At 28.8% G+C, this 15,432-nt stretch overlaps 2 protein-coding genes across 5 annotated transcripts; one reads left to right on the top strand and one right to left on the bottom strand.

Annotated features, from left to right (window-relative positions):
• Position 1: 1 nt before the first annotated feature.
• On the top strand, positions 2-13,007 carry drpr (draper). Of its 4 annotated transcripts, none has more exons than XM_035087113.1 (14): positions 2-228; positions 7,521-7,843; positions 8,004-8,130; positions 8,197-8,365; positions 8,452-8,698; positions 8,763-8,883; positions 8,986-9,123; positions 9,270-9,449; positions 9,535-9,862; positions 10,112-10,219; positions 10,575-10,739; positions 10,822-11,028; positions 11,355-11,687; positions 11,755-13,007. In XM_035087113.1, exons 2-14 carry the CDS (start codon positions 7,743-7,745, stop codon positions 12,558-12,560), a joined length of 3,030 nt encoding a protein of 1,009 aa, XP_034943004.1. In that variant the 5' UTR covers positions 2-228; positions 7,521-7,742; the 3' UTR covers positions 12,561-13,007. The 4 variants fall into 4 exon arrangements, with proteins under 4 accessions (XP_034943004.1, XP_034943007.1, XP_034943005.1 ...); XM_035087114.1 differs by lacking the exon at positions 2-228 and adding an exon at positions 393-489; XM_035087115.1 differs by lacking the exon at positions 2-228 and adding an exon at positions 1,332-1,444.
• Positions 13,008-13,209: 202 nt separating this feature from the next.
• LOC118069207 (bone morphogenetic protein 1-like) lies at positions 13,210-15,276 on the bottom strand. The gene is made up of 6 exons (XM_035087169.1): positions 15,141-15,276; positions 14,807-15,053; positions 14,539-14,717; positions 14,181-14,411; positions 13,866-14,090; positions 13,210-13,794 (listed from the first exon to the last, which is right to left on the bottom strand). Exons 1-6 carry the CDS (start codon positions 15,232-15,234, stop codon positions 13,301-13,303), a joined length of 1,470 nt encoding a protein of 489 aa, XP_034943060.1. The 5' UTR covers positions 15,235-15,276; the 3' UTR covers positions 13,210-13,300.
• Positions 15,277-15,432: the final 156 nt, after the last annotated feature.

Raw genomic sequence — 15,432 nt, 5'->3', positions numbered from 1 at the left:
ATTCAGTTGTACCAAATGTATTGTGGTGATAGGAGTGTACTGTTCAGTATGATGAAAAACTGTGGTCAGTTATCATAATTTTGTCTAGTACGCGCGAGTCTTTAAACAATTGTTAACATATTTATTCAAGTTAAATTGTAAATTGTAATTGAAATTAATTCAAGTGATAGTGTGTGAATGAAACAACTGGATTTACTGTTGGATTAATATACAGATACAAGTAAAAATGTGAGTATATCGTACGATTTACTCCGTAACGGGATTTAACGAAGCATAAGATTCTCTTTACTCCGCTCTCTCGCTTTCTCTCTCTCTCTCTCTCTCTCTCTCTCTCTCTCTCTCTCTATTCAGCTTATAGACATTTTTAAACTTGTCAAACAGGTTTTGTTCATTGTATTGAATCGTCGTAAATCTTTGTACAAGTTGATCGACATGGATTTCTCATTTTTACGATGCCAAATTCCTCAATAATTTGTACGAGGTTTCTCGGTAAGCAAAACTAATGTATATGTATGGAGTAAATTGGTATTTCTCTTCTTTTATTTGCTTTTGTTTATTTGAAGATAAACTTGAATTCTTTTTTCTTTTTATTTGACTGAGATATGAGTTGAAAATATTTTCTTCAATTTCATTTGTTTTAAGATCAAACTAACAAAAGGATAACAATTATTTAATGTATAAAGGCAAGCTTATTGTATCCTCTTTAGCGTAAAGTAGATTGTCCTCGATCTTTATGCGTGGTCATCAGTCCCAAACATTCTCTTTGTATAAATTTTTTACTTGGTTGTGAAAAGTCTCAAGTCATTGCTGTTTTGTTTTTATTATTGCCGTCATAATTGCAAATATTAATAATTTTTATTTTATTATATTGATTTCTAGTTTTTGTCAATAATTATTAATCAGACCCTGAGAAAGCTCACTCTTATTCTTGATAGGAGAGTTGACAGGAAGCCGTGTAATAAAATGATCAAGTCAGCATCATGATATAGAGTACCCAGAATAATGTGATGGTACCCTAGCTAGTGTTGATTCTCTCGACTCGTACAGTTTGGTACGGTTTACTTCTATGATATATTACTATACATATATAACACATTTAACTGTGCTGACAGAGCAGTAGGATGAGAATAAGAGTGGGAATTTTCTGACACACGGGTGTTATGTCATTAATGTTTCGCATCAATTGTAATAGCGTGTAGACTCGCATCAGTTTTTTACTCCAAAACAAATACTAATATTTGGACAAATTTTAGTTGCTCTTGAAGCATACTGCTGAATCATTTCAATAATTTTTAAATTATTATAATAATTTTTTAAAATATTCATTTCATCATATTTGTTTTTTCAATAATTAAATTGTCAACTCTTTTTTTTTGGAGTCATGATGTTGGGTGATAGGTACATCCTTGAGGAATGTTTAATCGAGACGTGCCTTCTCTGACAGGTATAAAGAATACTATCAGTGTTAAATAATAAGTATTTAAAACTGTAAATACTTCTTAATGCTTAGTAGTCTTAAATTTGTACTCACAACTTACTTAAACGTGCAAATATTTATTGATGCAAAATGAAAATGGAAAAATCATCATGTCCTTGTTGTGCTGCAGTAAATCAAGAAAAAAAATATGTAATATAAATACTGGAAGAAAAAAATGCGATAAGACTTAAAACCTTTAATATATTTTATTCTTTATTTTAAATATTTGTGAAACTCTTTATGAAGTGAAAAAATTGATTGCTTTCTTAGAAATTATTATCATCAATTCAATTGTCATTGAAAAAAAATATTTTTTTTATTTAATTATTTTATGTGATTCATAAACTCATATCCAATCTCAGTTATTTTTTTTTCTTTTAAGATAAGTAATAAAAAATGTTTATCGTTTACTAATAGAAGTTCTATGGTCCACATGTCACAGCGGAAATGATTCACTCAACCATTCATTATTTGCGTTTGCAAGTTGTTATAAGTGATACAAGATGAAAATTATTCACTTTTCATTTCCACTATCGTTGATGGAAATTTTTTTTTTTTTTCAATTTCATTTCTATAAGTGCTAACTCTTTTGTTAGGACTTTTGACTAAATTCATTATGATTATTAAATATTGTAACGTTTTAAATTCTTCTTAATTAATTAATACTACTTACTTAATTCAAACGTCAATAACATTCATCTGGACACGATGTTTGTATGAAGATGTTGTTCAGATTTCATTTATTTGTTTTCATTAACAGGAATAAAAATGATTTATGTAATCAATTTAAAAAGGGTTTATGTAAAGAGTAATAAAATTTTATAAGTGTATTATTAATGCTTAGTATACGTTTTACAATATGTCATTCAAATATAATTTATACAGCTTACAAAGTGGACTTTAGTTACCCGCATTAGTTTTTTTTTCATTAAAACGTCTAAATAGAACAAAGTAATGACAAAAATTTTTTAATAAAAATTTGATTTATTTTTATTTTCTGATAGTTTAAACAATTATACAATTGTCAAGAATTTTCTTAATTATTCCAAACAATTATTGTATACAAAGTAACAGCTTTTTTATTTTTTAAAAATCAATTTTAAATGAAGTTAGTAAATTTGCTGATAACGCCAATGAACTCGTTTATTATTGAAGCTTCTTCTAGAGTTTGTGGTTGTTATGAAAAGTGATTGAGGTCAGATAACATAAGATAGCTCATGAATATGAGATAATTTATTAGTTAGTATGAGTATGAAAGATGAACAATCAACTGCATACGAAGAAAATATAATGGTATTATTGATGACGTTGATTCTGAGTAGAGCATAAAGAGAAGAAATTGAAATAGCGAATATTTATTTTTCGTTGAAAGTGTTGATAATAAACTCAAATCAAAATAACTATTATTTAATTGACTATTTCGATCATATAAAGTTAGTCATTAAATTAATTAATTAAACGTAACAATTTGCTTGTTTTTTTCTCTATTTTTCCTTTTCTAGCGAATAAATGATGTAGAACAAAGCAAAGTATTTCCATGGAAATTAAAATTATACTCTGCTGAAAATAAACTTTGAAGTTATTGATAGAACGAAACTACTATTTTTCTCATAGTTTAGATAAGTTTGACTTGGCAACAATAATAATTATTCATTTTTTTTTCAATTGTTTTATGATCTGGAAAATTATGTAACAGATGCATTTGTTTATGAAAAATTATATGATTATTATTTTTCTAACCATAAACTACTGGGCTAAATTTCCAACTATCGTACTAAGTTATAAATTTTACTTTAGAAAACAATTTTCTTTTAATATACACACAAGCCTTGGTCATTATGTGTAAATCATATTATTGATAAATAAGAAATTGTGATATAAAAAAAATATCTTTCCAATGTCTATAAGTAAATTTAATATGACTTAATATTTCATTTGTTGTGATTTGAAGCATTAAAAAAATTTATACACTCATTTAGTAAGATTAATATTCCTTACATCGATTTCTTTAATATAAATTACTAGTAACTTGATAATTACATTTACTAGATTGACAATTACAAAGTAAACTTAATAATTTAGTCCAACTCATTTCCTTATTCATGATAGACTACAGATGTAGGCTTGGTGATGACTAAGTTTACGTAGAAAAAAATATGCAACTGAACCCTAGTGATTATTAATATATACACTTAAGAATTTAATTGCCTTTACATTCGAGGTTACAATAGTAATATGTAGAATCATACTTCCGTGTATGAACCAACGATCCCTCTCTACTTTTCGTCCGGCCTCATTCGTCTGATTAGACATAGGTTCCAGGAATGGTGACAACCTAGACCACCAAATCAAATCACTTGTGGCTTGAGTTAATTAAAAAACTTTGTCATCTGAAATAACAACCTGTCATGCTGACTTTTATCAGTTCATTTTTCGTTACTCAATTGGCTGAATAGTTTAAATAACTTTTATTCATATTAAACTTCAATAAGATCATATTTTTAAACAGAGTTTATTTGTAACATTTTTTCTTATTTCTTAGATTCATATATATATTCAAGTATTAATGCACGTATAACTTACATCAATCTGTATGAGATTACTACATGCCTATGGTATTCAAACAAGTGCAGTGCCTATTTCAAGTATTTATAAACACACATGGATGTGAAGCACACATTTGTAAAATGAAGCTTAGCATAAACCTAATATATGCATCTACATATACACTCTTGACTGCAATTTCTTCAGCTTCAGCACGAATATGCCTAGAATGAGTCTCATACACAACTGGAATGCACCAAAATAGTACAATCGATAGTTTCATTTTATAAAGGCTAGAAAACTCTTGCCCAAATATTTGGCACAAAAGCCATTCTATTTTGTATTTAATTTATTGAATATTAAAATCAATTTCAAAATACTAAAAAGTATATACATAGTATACTTGTTGAGATTTTGTAGAAATAACATCATATCAGAGTAAAATATTTCATAGAGGCATGTATTTATTAAAGATAACAGATTGCTGTTATCAAATGTTCAATTTTTAACTTCCCAGTGGGAATTAATATTAAACAAAAAAAATTTAACATGAATATTCAAGTTATTCATGTTGATTCTTCTTGTTTTTTTAATTCGTTATTGCATAATCTGTATATTAGGAATGACTATTAGAATAACAGTTAATTTGATGATAATTTTAAAATTAATATTTAATATAATAAAAAATTATTCTACTTTCTAAAAGTAATAATGTCAATTCATTTCAATAGATTTCATGCTTTAACAACTCGTATCATAGATAAAAAAAACTTCCGGATTCCTATTGTTTTGTAAGAGACAAAGGAAATGCATAAATAACTCAGAAAGAAAAAAGAAAAAAGAGAAAAGTTTGATAAGAGAATCTTATCATTTGTAACAGAAGTTTCAAGCTTCAATAGTATAAAATTGATTTGATAAATAAAAGTAAATTAAAGTTGGCTAACGGTTAGATAAAAATCAAATTAGTTTTATGAACTTAAATTTTGAACTTGTTAAGTTATGAGAAACCAACTTACAAATACATATGTGTAATCAAAAGTTTGAGCAAAAATGAGTCGTAAGCACATGATTAAATAATAAATTGCTTCAAGTTTCATTTGAAAGTTTGTTAAATGTTGTATCATTATCATTACACTCTGGATTATTGATATTATTATCGGGGATGTACTCGTTTTATATCCTGTATATATATATATATATGTATGTATGTATGTATATATATAAATAGTAAAGCCTTGTTTATGTGACTATATTGTATTTCGACACATGTGACCGGTCTGTTATGCCCTTCCCACTATTTACACATAATATGACAAGTATTTTCTCATCCGCGTTTGTAGTTCAAATTCGATTTATCTATATAATAGCAGCTGGAATGTATTTGAAGATGACAAAAATATTTTAAAGTCTATTCTACTTTGCTTTATAGTATCATTTATTATTTTTCTATACTCTGAAGCATAAATATTTTTATGAAAATAAATTTTAGAGCTAGAAAAATATGAATGGGTGTGGAAGAAGTATCAGTAAAATTTAATAAAAAGTTAATAGAAACATTATTTAAAAAATTGAATTAATTATTATTCTAAACGAATGACTTGATATATTAAATGGATTTTACTTCGAAATTAAGGAATGACTGTAGATTATTTCAGAGTTTCCAATTCTAAATAATACAACTGACTTCTGGGTTTATAAACAATATTCATCAGTATTGCAGTTGTATTTTCATTGATTTCTATCATTCATTCCCAGTTAGAACCTCTTTCACTTTATAATGAAAAATTTGAAAATAATTCTTAACAGAATAAAAAAAATATTATTTATATTTTATATAAATAAACAAATACTTTATAAATAAAAGAATAAAATATTCCATAAAATAATTTTTATGGAATATTTAGGTTTTAAATTCATTATTAAGAAAGGTTTTTTGATAAAACTGGAACCAGTTCATTTTTAGAGTACAAAAATATTAATTTTTTTTAATAATATTCCACACTCTAGAAAAAAAAGTATGCAAAGTATTTAAAGCTGTAAAATATTCTTTTTAATAATTCAATTAAATGTGTATAAATATGTATGATGTATAACTAATTATATTATTTTATTTTACAAACTTTTCTTGTAGCTCGTATATATCTGTAATTTTTTTCCATTACATTTCAACCCAGTCGTCTGTATTTGTTGCTAACGAAGCTAAAAACAACTGAACATGAAAAAGTAAAAATAATGAGTCTGCCAGGCGTTCTGATGTTACATTTCAATTTTTAAAAATTCTCTCATGTTTTTGCGTAAAAAGTCTGATTAGAACTCGACTTAGATTAAAAACGCATCAGTAATCTTTCAAGTTCTTCTATGTAAAGGATTTTTTTCGCCTTTTTAATTAAGTCTACATGGGGTGCAAGTTAAACAATGAATATAAAGAGGGGTGATTTTCAATCCCTTTCACATGAGCATTATGATTAAAAATTATTTACACTTTTTTGATGAGTAAAAATTAATTTTCAACTGTCAGAAATATTTTTTAATTATTTCTTTTATTTCAAAAATGCTGGAAAACAGTTACAAACCTTTTTTTTATCAACTTCTTTTTAAATTCTATCAATAATAGTTTTTATTAAGGCAAATAAATGATTCTCAATTGATAAAAGATTTTTTTTTCACATATAATTATTAAGTGGAAAATTTTTAGAAAGTATTCAATAAGAAGTTTCTTTAATTGTTGATTTAATGTTCATATCTTATCACCTTAAAAGTCTCAATGAGCTCATTTACCTAAAAACAAGTTCAGCATACCTTCCAGGTTTTAAAGTATCAACATCCACTTCATCATAAAACCACATCCCACGCCTGCCTTTTGATAATCAAACAACCTAAAAGACCGTAATTTTATATTCCCAATCATTAATATGTCCTTGACCTCATCGTTGAAAATTTTGAACTCACTGATTATTACTGCGTAAAAAAACTGATACCCTAAAGTATTCTAATGTTCAATAAAAGTGATGATGATACGTCATATTTTCGAATATATAAGTTCTTATGAGTGTTGTGAATCATTATAAAAACGCAAGTGTATTTGATGATAACATGAGAGTGATTCAATTTAAATTTAATACACCAAATGTGACTATAAATAATAAGTTTGATAGTGGATAATGATCTTCATATTAGAAGTGATTGCATCGTTTAATAATAGATTAAGGTCGTCGAAAACATTTTTTGTTGATCGTTGAAATTGAGAACTCAACAATGCAAAAATTATATAATAATAATAATAATAATAATAATAATAATAATAATAATAATAATAATAATAATAATAATAATAATGTAATATGAAGAAAATTAATAAGCTTACTTTAACGAAATCAAATACTTTTGAAATTCAATATTTATTAATCAACAAATTTTTTATAGTTGTTAAGTAATTTTTCAAGACTTATAATTCAGAAGAATGTGTTAATAATTTTTATGCTTCAATTTTTCTGTTTAGATTACTTGAACAAATGTTCCTTATCGCCCACTGATGGATTTCATGGCAAAAAATAATTTACGTTCAATTTTATGGATTGGAGCCGTCTGGTACGGTCTTCAAAGATGCAAAGGTTGTGAAATTACTCAAAAGACTGCATAAAAAATTTGACGAAGCGTAAACGTAATCAGAGAGGGTGTCTAAGAACAGTCAGACAAACAGGAAGAATTTGTTAACTCCAACATGGAGTCGAGAGTGTTTTTGTTTACTCTGACAATAGTTACTTTTGCTTTTGCTACTTCAGCAATATTAGATGGACCTAACGTCTGCGTTCGTCAAGAAACGTAAGTACTTTTTGCATTGTGTTAAAAATAACATAATTATTATTGCACAAAAACAGCTTGTATATATACGATAGTTTTCCAATTTAAAAAATTCTAGTTCTACTAGATTTTATAAAATTGCTTTTATTGAAAAAAAATCTAATTATAATTTAATATATAGGTATACTGTAACAGTAAACATATCTGTACAAAAACCTTATAAGGTGAGAGAGCTCAAATGGTGTCTTGCAGTTCCACCAAGATGTTCCAGCTATCGTATGGAATTCAAAACAGTTTATGAAACACAGGTTTGTATTGTAGTTGAAAATAATTTATTATTCTAACAAAATAGTAACCGAATAAATTGCTTTCAGACTATAACAAAGCAAAGACCCGTTGATGAGTGTTGTAAAGGCTATGGAGAAACGTCGTCTGGCGATCGATGTGTTCCTATTTGTGCTCAAGATTGTAAACATGGTCTTTGTGTTGCTCCAGATGTTTGTAATTGCGAAACGGGCTATGGTGGGCCTGCTTGTGATATCAGTATGTATTTTGTTTGAGTTACTTTCTCGGAAATGGATGTAGAATGAGATAGAGTATCATGTTATCTGATATCATGAATATTTTAGAATGTCCACTTGGTAAATGGGGTCGAGACTGTAGTAAAGATTGCACGTGTATGAATGGCGCAAACTGCGATCCTTTTAACGGCAAATGCAGGTGTACAAAAGGATGGACTGGAGAAAATTGTGATGAAATATGCCCACCACATCATTATGGACAGGATTGTGGGGAAGAATGTAGATGCAAAAATGGTGGAAGCTGTCATCATATATCGGGAGAATGCCATTGTGCTCCTGGATATACTGGACCATTGTAAGTTTTTAATATTGTATAAGGTAGTACTTAAAATTTTATGCTTAAATTAAAATCACATTAGATGTGATGATTTGTGTCCTGAAGGAACGCACGGCGATGAATGCAAAACTCAATGTAAATGTCAAAACGGCGGTAATTGCGAACCAACGACCGGAAAATGTTTCTGTACTCCTGGTTGGATTGTACGTCACTGAAATTTTTCATGTTTAACTGATTTATTTAAAGACTTAGAATGTAAAAAATATCAAATAACAAAATATAAACGTTTTTTATTCCTATTACAGGGCGAAGTATGTGGAAACAGATGTCAAGATGGTTATTGGGGTAAAAACTGTGAACAAGAGTGTATATGTTATAACGGTGCTTCGTGCGATCACGTAACTGGCAAATGTATATGTAAACCAGGCTACTACGGAAATGAGGTGATTGATCAAGTCTCTTGCGTGCTTTTAATAACATTGTTACCGAGCTTACTCCGCTAATAGTTAATTAGTAGTTATTATGTTTTTCAAATTATATATTTCATATATTGCAATCAGTTAATTAACATTTCCTTCTTATATTACAGTGTCTTTATAGATGTCCCGATGGCAAATTTGGATTTAACTGTGAGAATAATTGTACTTGCAAAAATGGTGCTGCTTGTTCACCTAATAACGGCACATGTATCTGTAAACCCGGTTGGACAGGAGAACAATGTGAATTGAGAGCTTGTCCTGATAGTGTATGGGGATCAAATTGTCAAAAGGTATGTAATTATATTGACTTGTTATTTAACAGATTTTTGAAATTCATTATTCATTAGTTAATTATAAAAATTTTTATTATTCAAGGTTTGTGAGTGTGATAAAGCAAATACTGAACTTTGTCATCCGTGGACTGGTGATTGTGTTTGCAAAATCGGTTGGGATGGCGCAACTTGTTCAAGACCATGTCCCCTTTACTTTTATGGAAAAGATTGTGCTAATCGGTGCAACTGTAAAAATAATGCACAATGTTCTCCAATAAATGGTACTTGTATATGTGCTCCAGGATTCCGAGGAAAAGATTGCAGTGAAGTTTGTCCAAGAAATACTTTTGGAGAAGACTGTGCTCAAAAGTGCTCCTGTAAACATGGAGCATCTTGTTCACCGGAAACAGGACGGTGTAACTGTACTGAAGGTATAATGCTCAAATTTTATTATTCATAATAAGGAGAGAGAGAAAGTAATTTTTAAATAATTTTTAAAACTCTGTTAATTACTTACTTAATCTTTTTAAACTGTATTTTGGAAATGGTAAGTTGGTATTTAATTCTAACGAAAATTAAAAAGTCATACTCAGATAATTATTGTAATCAATAATGAATATATAATAGTAATAAAAGTATCATTACATTGTTTTAAATCATTTAATGAACAATTTTATTAGGATGGGAAGGTGTTCTCTGTGATCGTCCATGTACAGATGGAACTTTTGGCAAAGATTGTGTAGACAAATGTCAATGTCTTAATAACGCAGCCTGTAATCCACAAAATGGTAATTTATTCTAATTGTTTCCTTTATCATGGGTTTCTGTTTAAAGTATTTTATGAAATATTAATTAATTTGAGAAATTTTTTAAAAAATTTTATACGACTTTAATATTTTATTTATTTACTATCAAAGCTTTTCAACTTCAATGCTTAATGAAATTTTACTCTTTATTATTCAAAAATTTTTTCAATCTTCCTTGCTCTACATTCTTAATAAAACTGAGATTAAAAGTGGTATTACAAGTAGTTAAGTATTTACGTTGAAATGGTTTCTTGTCAATTAATTGATTTGACCTTTTCGTTCGCTGCATTTTTATTCACACTACGCAACACGATGATTTTACATGACGTATATACAGGCACATGCACGTGTGGGGCTGGCTACATTGGGGAATTTTGTCAGCGACGATGTTCACGTGGACTTTTTGGTCATGATTGTACACAAGTTTGTGATTGCCAGGATGAAAATACTATTGATTGTGATCCATCTACTGGAAAATGTATTTGTAAGCCAGAATGGCGAGGTTTGTTTTAAAACATTACTGATGCATGCTTAAATGTTATTAACCACAAGAAAATAGTTAAAAATAGAAAATAAATAAACAGGAATCAGATGCGAAACTCGATGTCCAGCGGGTTCTTATGGAGAAAACTGTGACATTAAATGTAGCTGCATGAACAATAGTTCATGTGATCCTCAAACTGGTGAATGTATTTGCGGAAGAGGATGGGAAGGTCCAGATTGTTCTCAACCTTGCAAACATGGATGGTACGGTGTTAAGTGCAAAGAAAAATGTCCCATAAAAACTTATGGTAAGAATATAGAATATTTTACAGATATCGTATCAATCTAGTATAATTATTAATAAAACATGGCTTTAGCGATTGCTTACTCACTGTTTTAATTGTATAACAGTACTAAAAATAATAAAATAATATTTTTATATCGTTTCAAAGCCCAAAAACAATGTAATGATGAAAATGAAGGTGAAATGGCTATGCATTATCTTGATATTTATAGTAAAAATGTTTTTTATTTCAACAAAAATTCAAACTCTCTCTCTCTCCTCGTGCTGCTTTATGTGCAAAATCATACAAATTAGAAAGTGAATATTTATTGGCTGGTTTATTTTCATTAGGAAATATGACATGTGATCATGTAACTGGTCAATACGTCTGTCGACCTGGATACCTTGGTCTTACTTGTGAACATTCTTGTCCTCCTGATCGTTGGGGTTTAAATTGTATGAACCACTGTGATTGTAAGAATGATGGTGAGTGTCATCATGTTACCGGAGCTTGTCAATGCCGGCCAGGATGGCAAGGTGATCGATGTCAAACTCCTTGTCCTCAAGGAACTTTTGGAGTTAATTGCACTCAACATTGCAAATGTCAGAATGGTGGAAAGTGCAGAGCTAACGATGGAGTCTGTAGATGTGCTCCTGGATGGACTGGAGCTAGATGCACTGAAAGTATGTTTTTAAAATGAGAGAATAATTTATCGTTATCAATATAATTAATTCAATAAATTTTTCTCAGTTTGTCCAGAAGGATATTACGGTGACCACTGCATGGAGCCCTGTGAGTGTAAGAATGACAACTTTTTATGTCATCCTGCAGAAGGATGTATTTGTAGACATGGATACGCTGGAGTAAATTGTGAGGACGAAATTTTATCTCGAAATGTTCAAGAAAAAGCTGAGTCAGGCTATGGAAGTGTAATTGCTGGAATCTTTGCGGCAATAATTGTAATAGCTGTTACCTTAGCAGCTTGGATGTATCATCGTAAACGAGTAGCTAATTTGAAAATGGAAATAGCCCAAGTACAATACATAGCAGAACCTGTGACACCCCCAGATCGTAATCACTTTGATAATCCAGTGTATTCATACAACGGCTCGATTAGAACTGATGATGGAACAACCAGACTCCTCAATAATAGTTTAATCAGAAATAATCTGGGCATGAAAAATATAAACAATCATTTACAAAAAACTAAACTAGGTATCGGTGGTTTGGACGACGACGACGATGATTGTCGTGAAGCTCACAGCTTGCAATATGATCATTCAGCGTCTTTAAAGAATAAAGATGCTGATATAAGTAATCCCAATATCAATGTTTATCATAGCATTGATGAAATGGATAGTAAAAAGGGGGAACATCTATATGATGAAATCAAGCAAAATAATCCAGACTTAGAATATGATCATCTAGAATATACTCGACCTTTAAGTGCATGGAAACCTCATTACCAGCGAATGGCCAATGGCTTTGGTTTGAGTAAAGATGGTAGTGGTTCAAGTAAAGCCAGTCAAAATGATCCGGAACTTGGAGGACAGTGAATCTCTAACAATAAGGAAGCACCATGAAAGAAATTACTTGAAATGTTGAGAGAAACTTAATATGTGAAATAATTAAGTACTTGTGTATTATTCATTGACAAACAATTTTTATCTATATTATGTAATTAAACATGACTATAAGCTCTCGATAGATCAATTATTTATATTCATGTTTAAGCTTCCTGTGCAGTGTATCTTTAAAATCATTTGTAAATATGTGACTAGCAAATAATGTCAAATATTGATTGACTTCTACAAATGACATTAATATAGACTAGACTATTGTGTTTACAATCATTACAAAAAACTCACAAGAAGACTAGTCTAGATTTAAATTCTATTAATTTGTAATATTATATATACATACTCAATTTTGAGGTTTTTTTGTCACATATAGTATGATATATAACGAATATATAATATTAATTTTTTTTTTAATCTTTACAATACTATACCATTTTATTTACAATGTAAATGTATCAATTTTTTATTTTATTTATAATAAGTTAAATTTCTAATATATTATTTCTGTGATAAGTTAACTGTACAGTTTTTCATGAATTGAAAATAATTCATTAAAAAATAAAAATTAAAATTAATAAAATAAAACGAAGAAACAGAAAAAAATATGAGAGAATAAATTATTTTGTAGTTTATATATTTAAAGAACAAAAATAAACATAGCGAAAAATAAAACGATCCATTATTTGTATCGTGAAAAAAATTTTACATAAATCTAATTAATTTATTGTCTTAATAACCGCTGAAAATCCTATATTTTCAGATTTTTTAGAATTAAAAGTGCTAATAAATTTTACAATAAGACTATTTTTGCTGGACTGAATATCTGAGGGGAATGAAGACCCTACCAATTGTTTAAGAATGGGTGAATCCTCTTTATCTCCATCACGAATTTCCAAGTAGTCATTCTCCTTTTCTTTATTGTCATACGCTAATTTGAATGATTCAAATTTGATAATTATATTGTGTCCTTCCGATACTGATAACCGCCAAATACACTTCTTTTTTTCCGGGTAGTTTTGAGGATAGTTAGGAGATTCAAGGTAACCGACTGCATTATTTTGTATTGATATTTCTCCACCGCAAACCGTTGTGTAATTAGCCGTAAAGCCATTATATTTATTTTCTTTGCTAGTTCTTTTATATCTTATCAGCATACGATTTTTCGTTGAAGTAATGGGCTTTATACTTTTTATGTTATCACAAAAGCGACCTTAAAGAAAAATTTCTTGGGTAAACAAAAAAAATGGATGAATTTTCAATGAATGTATTTAAAATATTCACCTAGAACTGAGCTTTGAACAGAATATCCATCAATAACTTCTAAATAATCATTTTTACACTGATTATTTTTGTATATGTTAAGTGAGTTGATACTAAGAATAATTGTTTCTCCATGAGCAACACTTATTCTCCACTCACAATATTCCGGCAAAACGACTTGATTTAAATTTTCATAAATTGGGGATTCAAAGGAGCCGTTATTTGCCTGAAAAGTACCTCCACATTCTGCAAAAGTAACATAAAAAATTTATCAAGTCATACTTAAATGATGCAATGAAATTTTTTTGAGAAAAGATTAAAAATTTGGCTCATTACTTGGACAATTGTAGAGAGTATTTGCTTGAATTATATCACCCTTACTCAGAGCTATTCTTTGACCAAGTTCAGCCGGATTTATCCCTAATTCTTGCCGGGGTAAGATAGTATCTAATTTGTCATCCTTGGAGTATGTATTCGATGCATAATGCATGATGGAATCAAAATCATAAGGTTGGGTAAGAGGAGCTATTTTTTTTTGGTTTAGCACACCAAAGTTGTGTAAAAAATCTGTTAAAGTATTGAAAAAACATATAAATATAAATGGTACTTACATAAACATAAAATGTTTGATCAAATTAGAATATAATTTGAGTTTTTTGTATTAGTTTATATAATTTTGAAAAAGGGTATTTACCAGGTTCAATATTTTCTGTAAAAATTTTTACGTATGTATCACGATCAGGTCGTGTATGTTCATGATAAAAACCAATTGCATGACCCAATTCATGAACAACGATCCCAAATTCACTACATTCATCATTTATGCTAACGAATTGAGACCCTTTGCTTCGTTTACCAGTATGAGAGCAGCATCTACCATGGAGAAAAACTTTTTTTAATATTATTATTCATTAATTGTATGTATCGACTAAGTTATAATTGAATTAAATATCTGTATCTACCCGCAAGACTTTTCTGTGAACATAACATAGTTAAAGTCTTTTTCAATATCCCTTTTAACAAATTTAATACAAGTATAATTTTCCCAATGTCGCATTGCTTGTTTAAATATAGTTTTTTGTACTCCCGAGTATTTATCATCGATTTCATAAGGAATTATACCGTCTGGCCATATACGATTTTTAGTAACTGTAACAGTTCTTCGTTTCCTTGATAATATTTTGCTGAAAACATCAGCTATTTTATTGTCTAAAAAAAAAAAAAAATTTGTAAAATAAGAATTTGGTCCCGATTTGCAATATTGAATGATTCTTTATAATTGTATATTATACTTACCAGAAGAATAATCAGCAGATATTAATTCAGTGATCAAGTATTCTACTATTAAAAGGAAGAACCATAATCTAATATTTATTGAGCAAAACTTCATTGTAATTCAACAAAATTGAAATTCTAGAGCACAACTAGTAAAGTTAGATATTGTATTTAAACAAATACGGAATATAGTTATCTCTTTGCTAAAATTTATTTCGGACATGAGATATTGCTCAGTCGTGCAAAAACTATTAAAAATTAGATAACGATAGAAGTAGACCATCATCATCATCATCATCAAATTCTGACATGT

This window comes from Chelonus insularis, unplaced genomic scaffold (assembly GCF_013357705.1).
Source record: "Chelonus insularis isolate UGA/USDA-ARS -01 unplaced genomic scaffold, ASM1335770v1 contig_406_pilon, whole genome shotgun sequence".
In the NCBI taxonomy this organism is placed as follows: Eukaryota; Metazoa; Arthropoda; class Insecta; order Hymenoptera; family Braconidae; genus Chelonus; species Chelonus insularis.
This window is presented reverse-complemented; position numbering and strand designations above follow the sequence as displayed.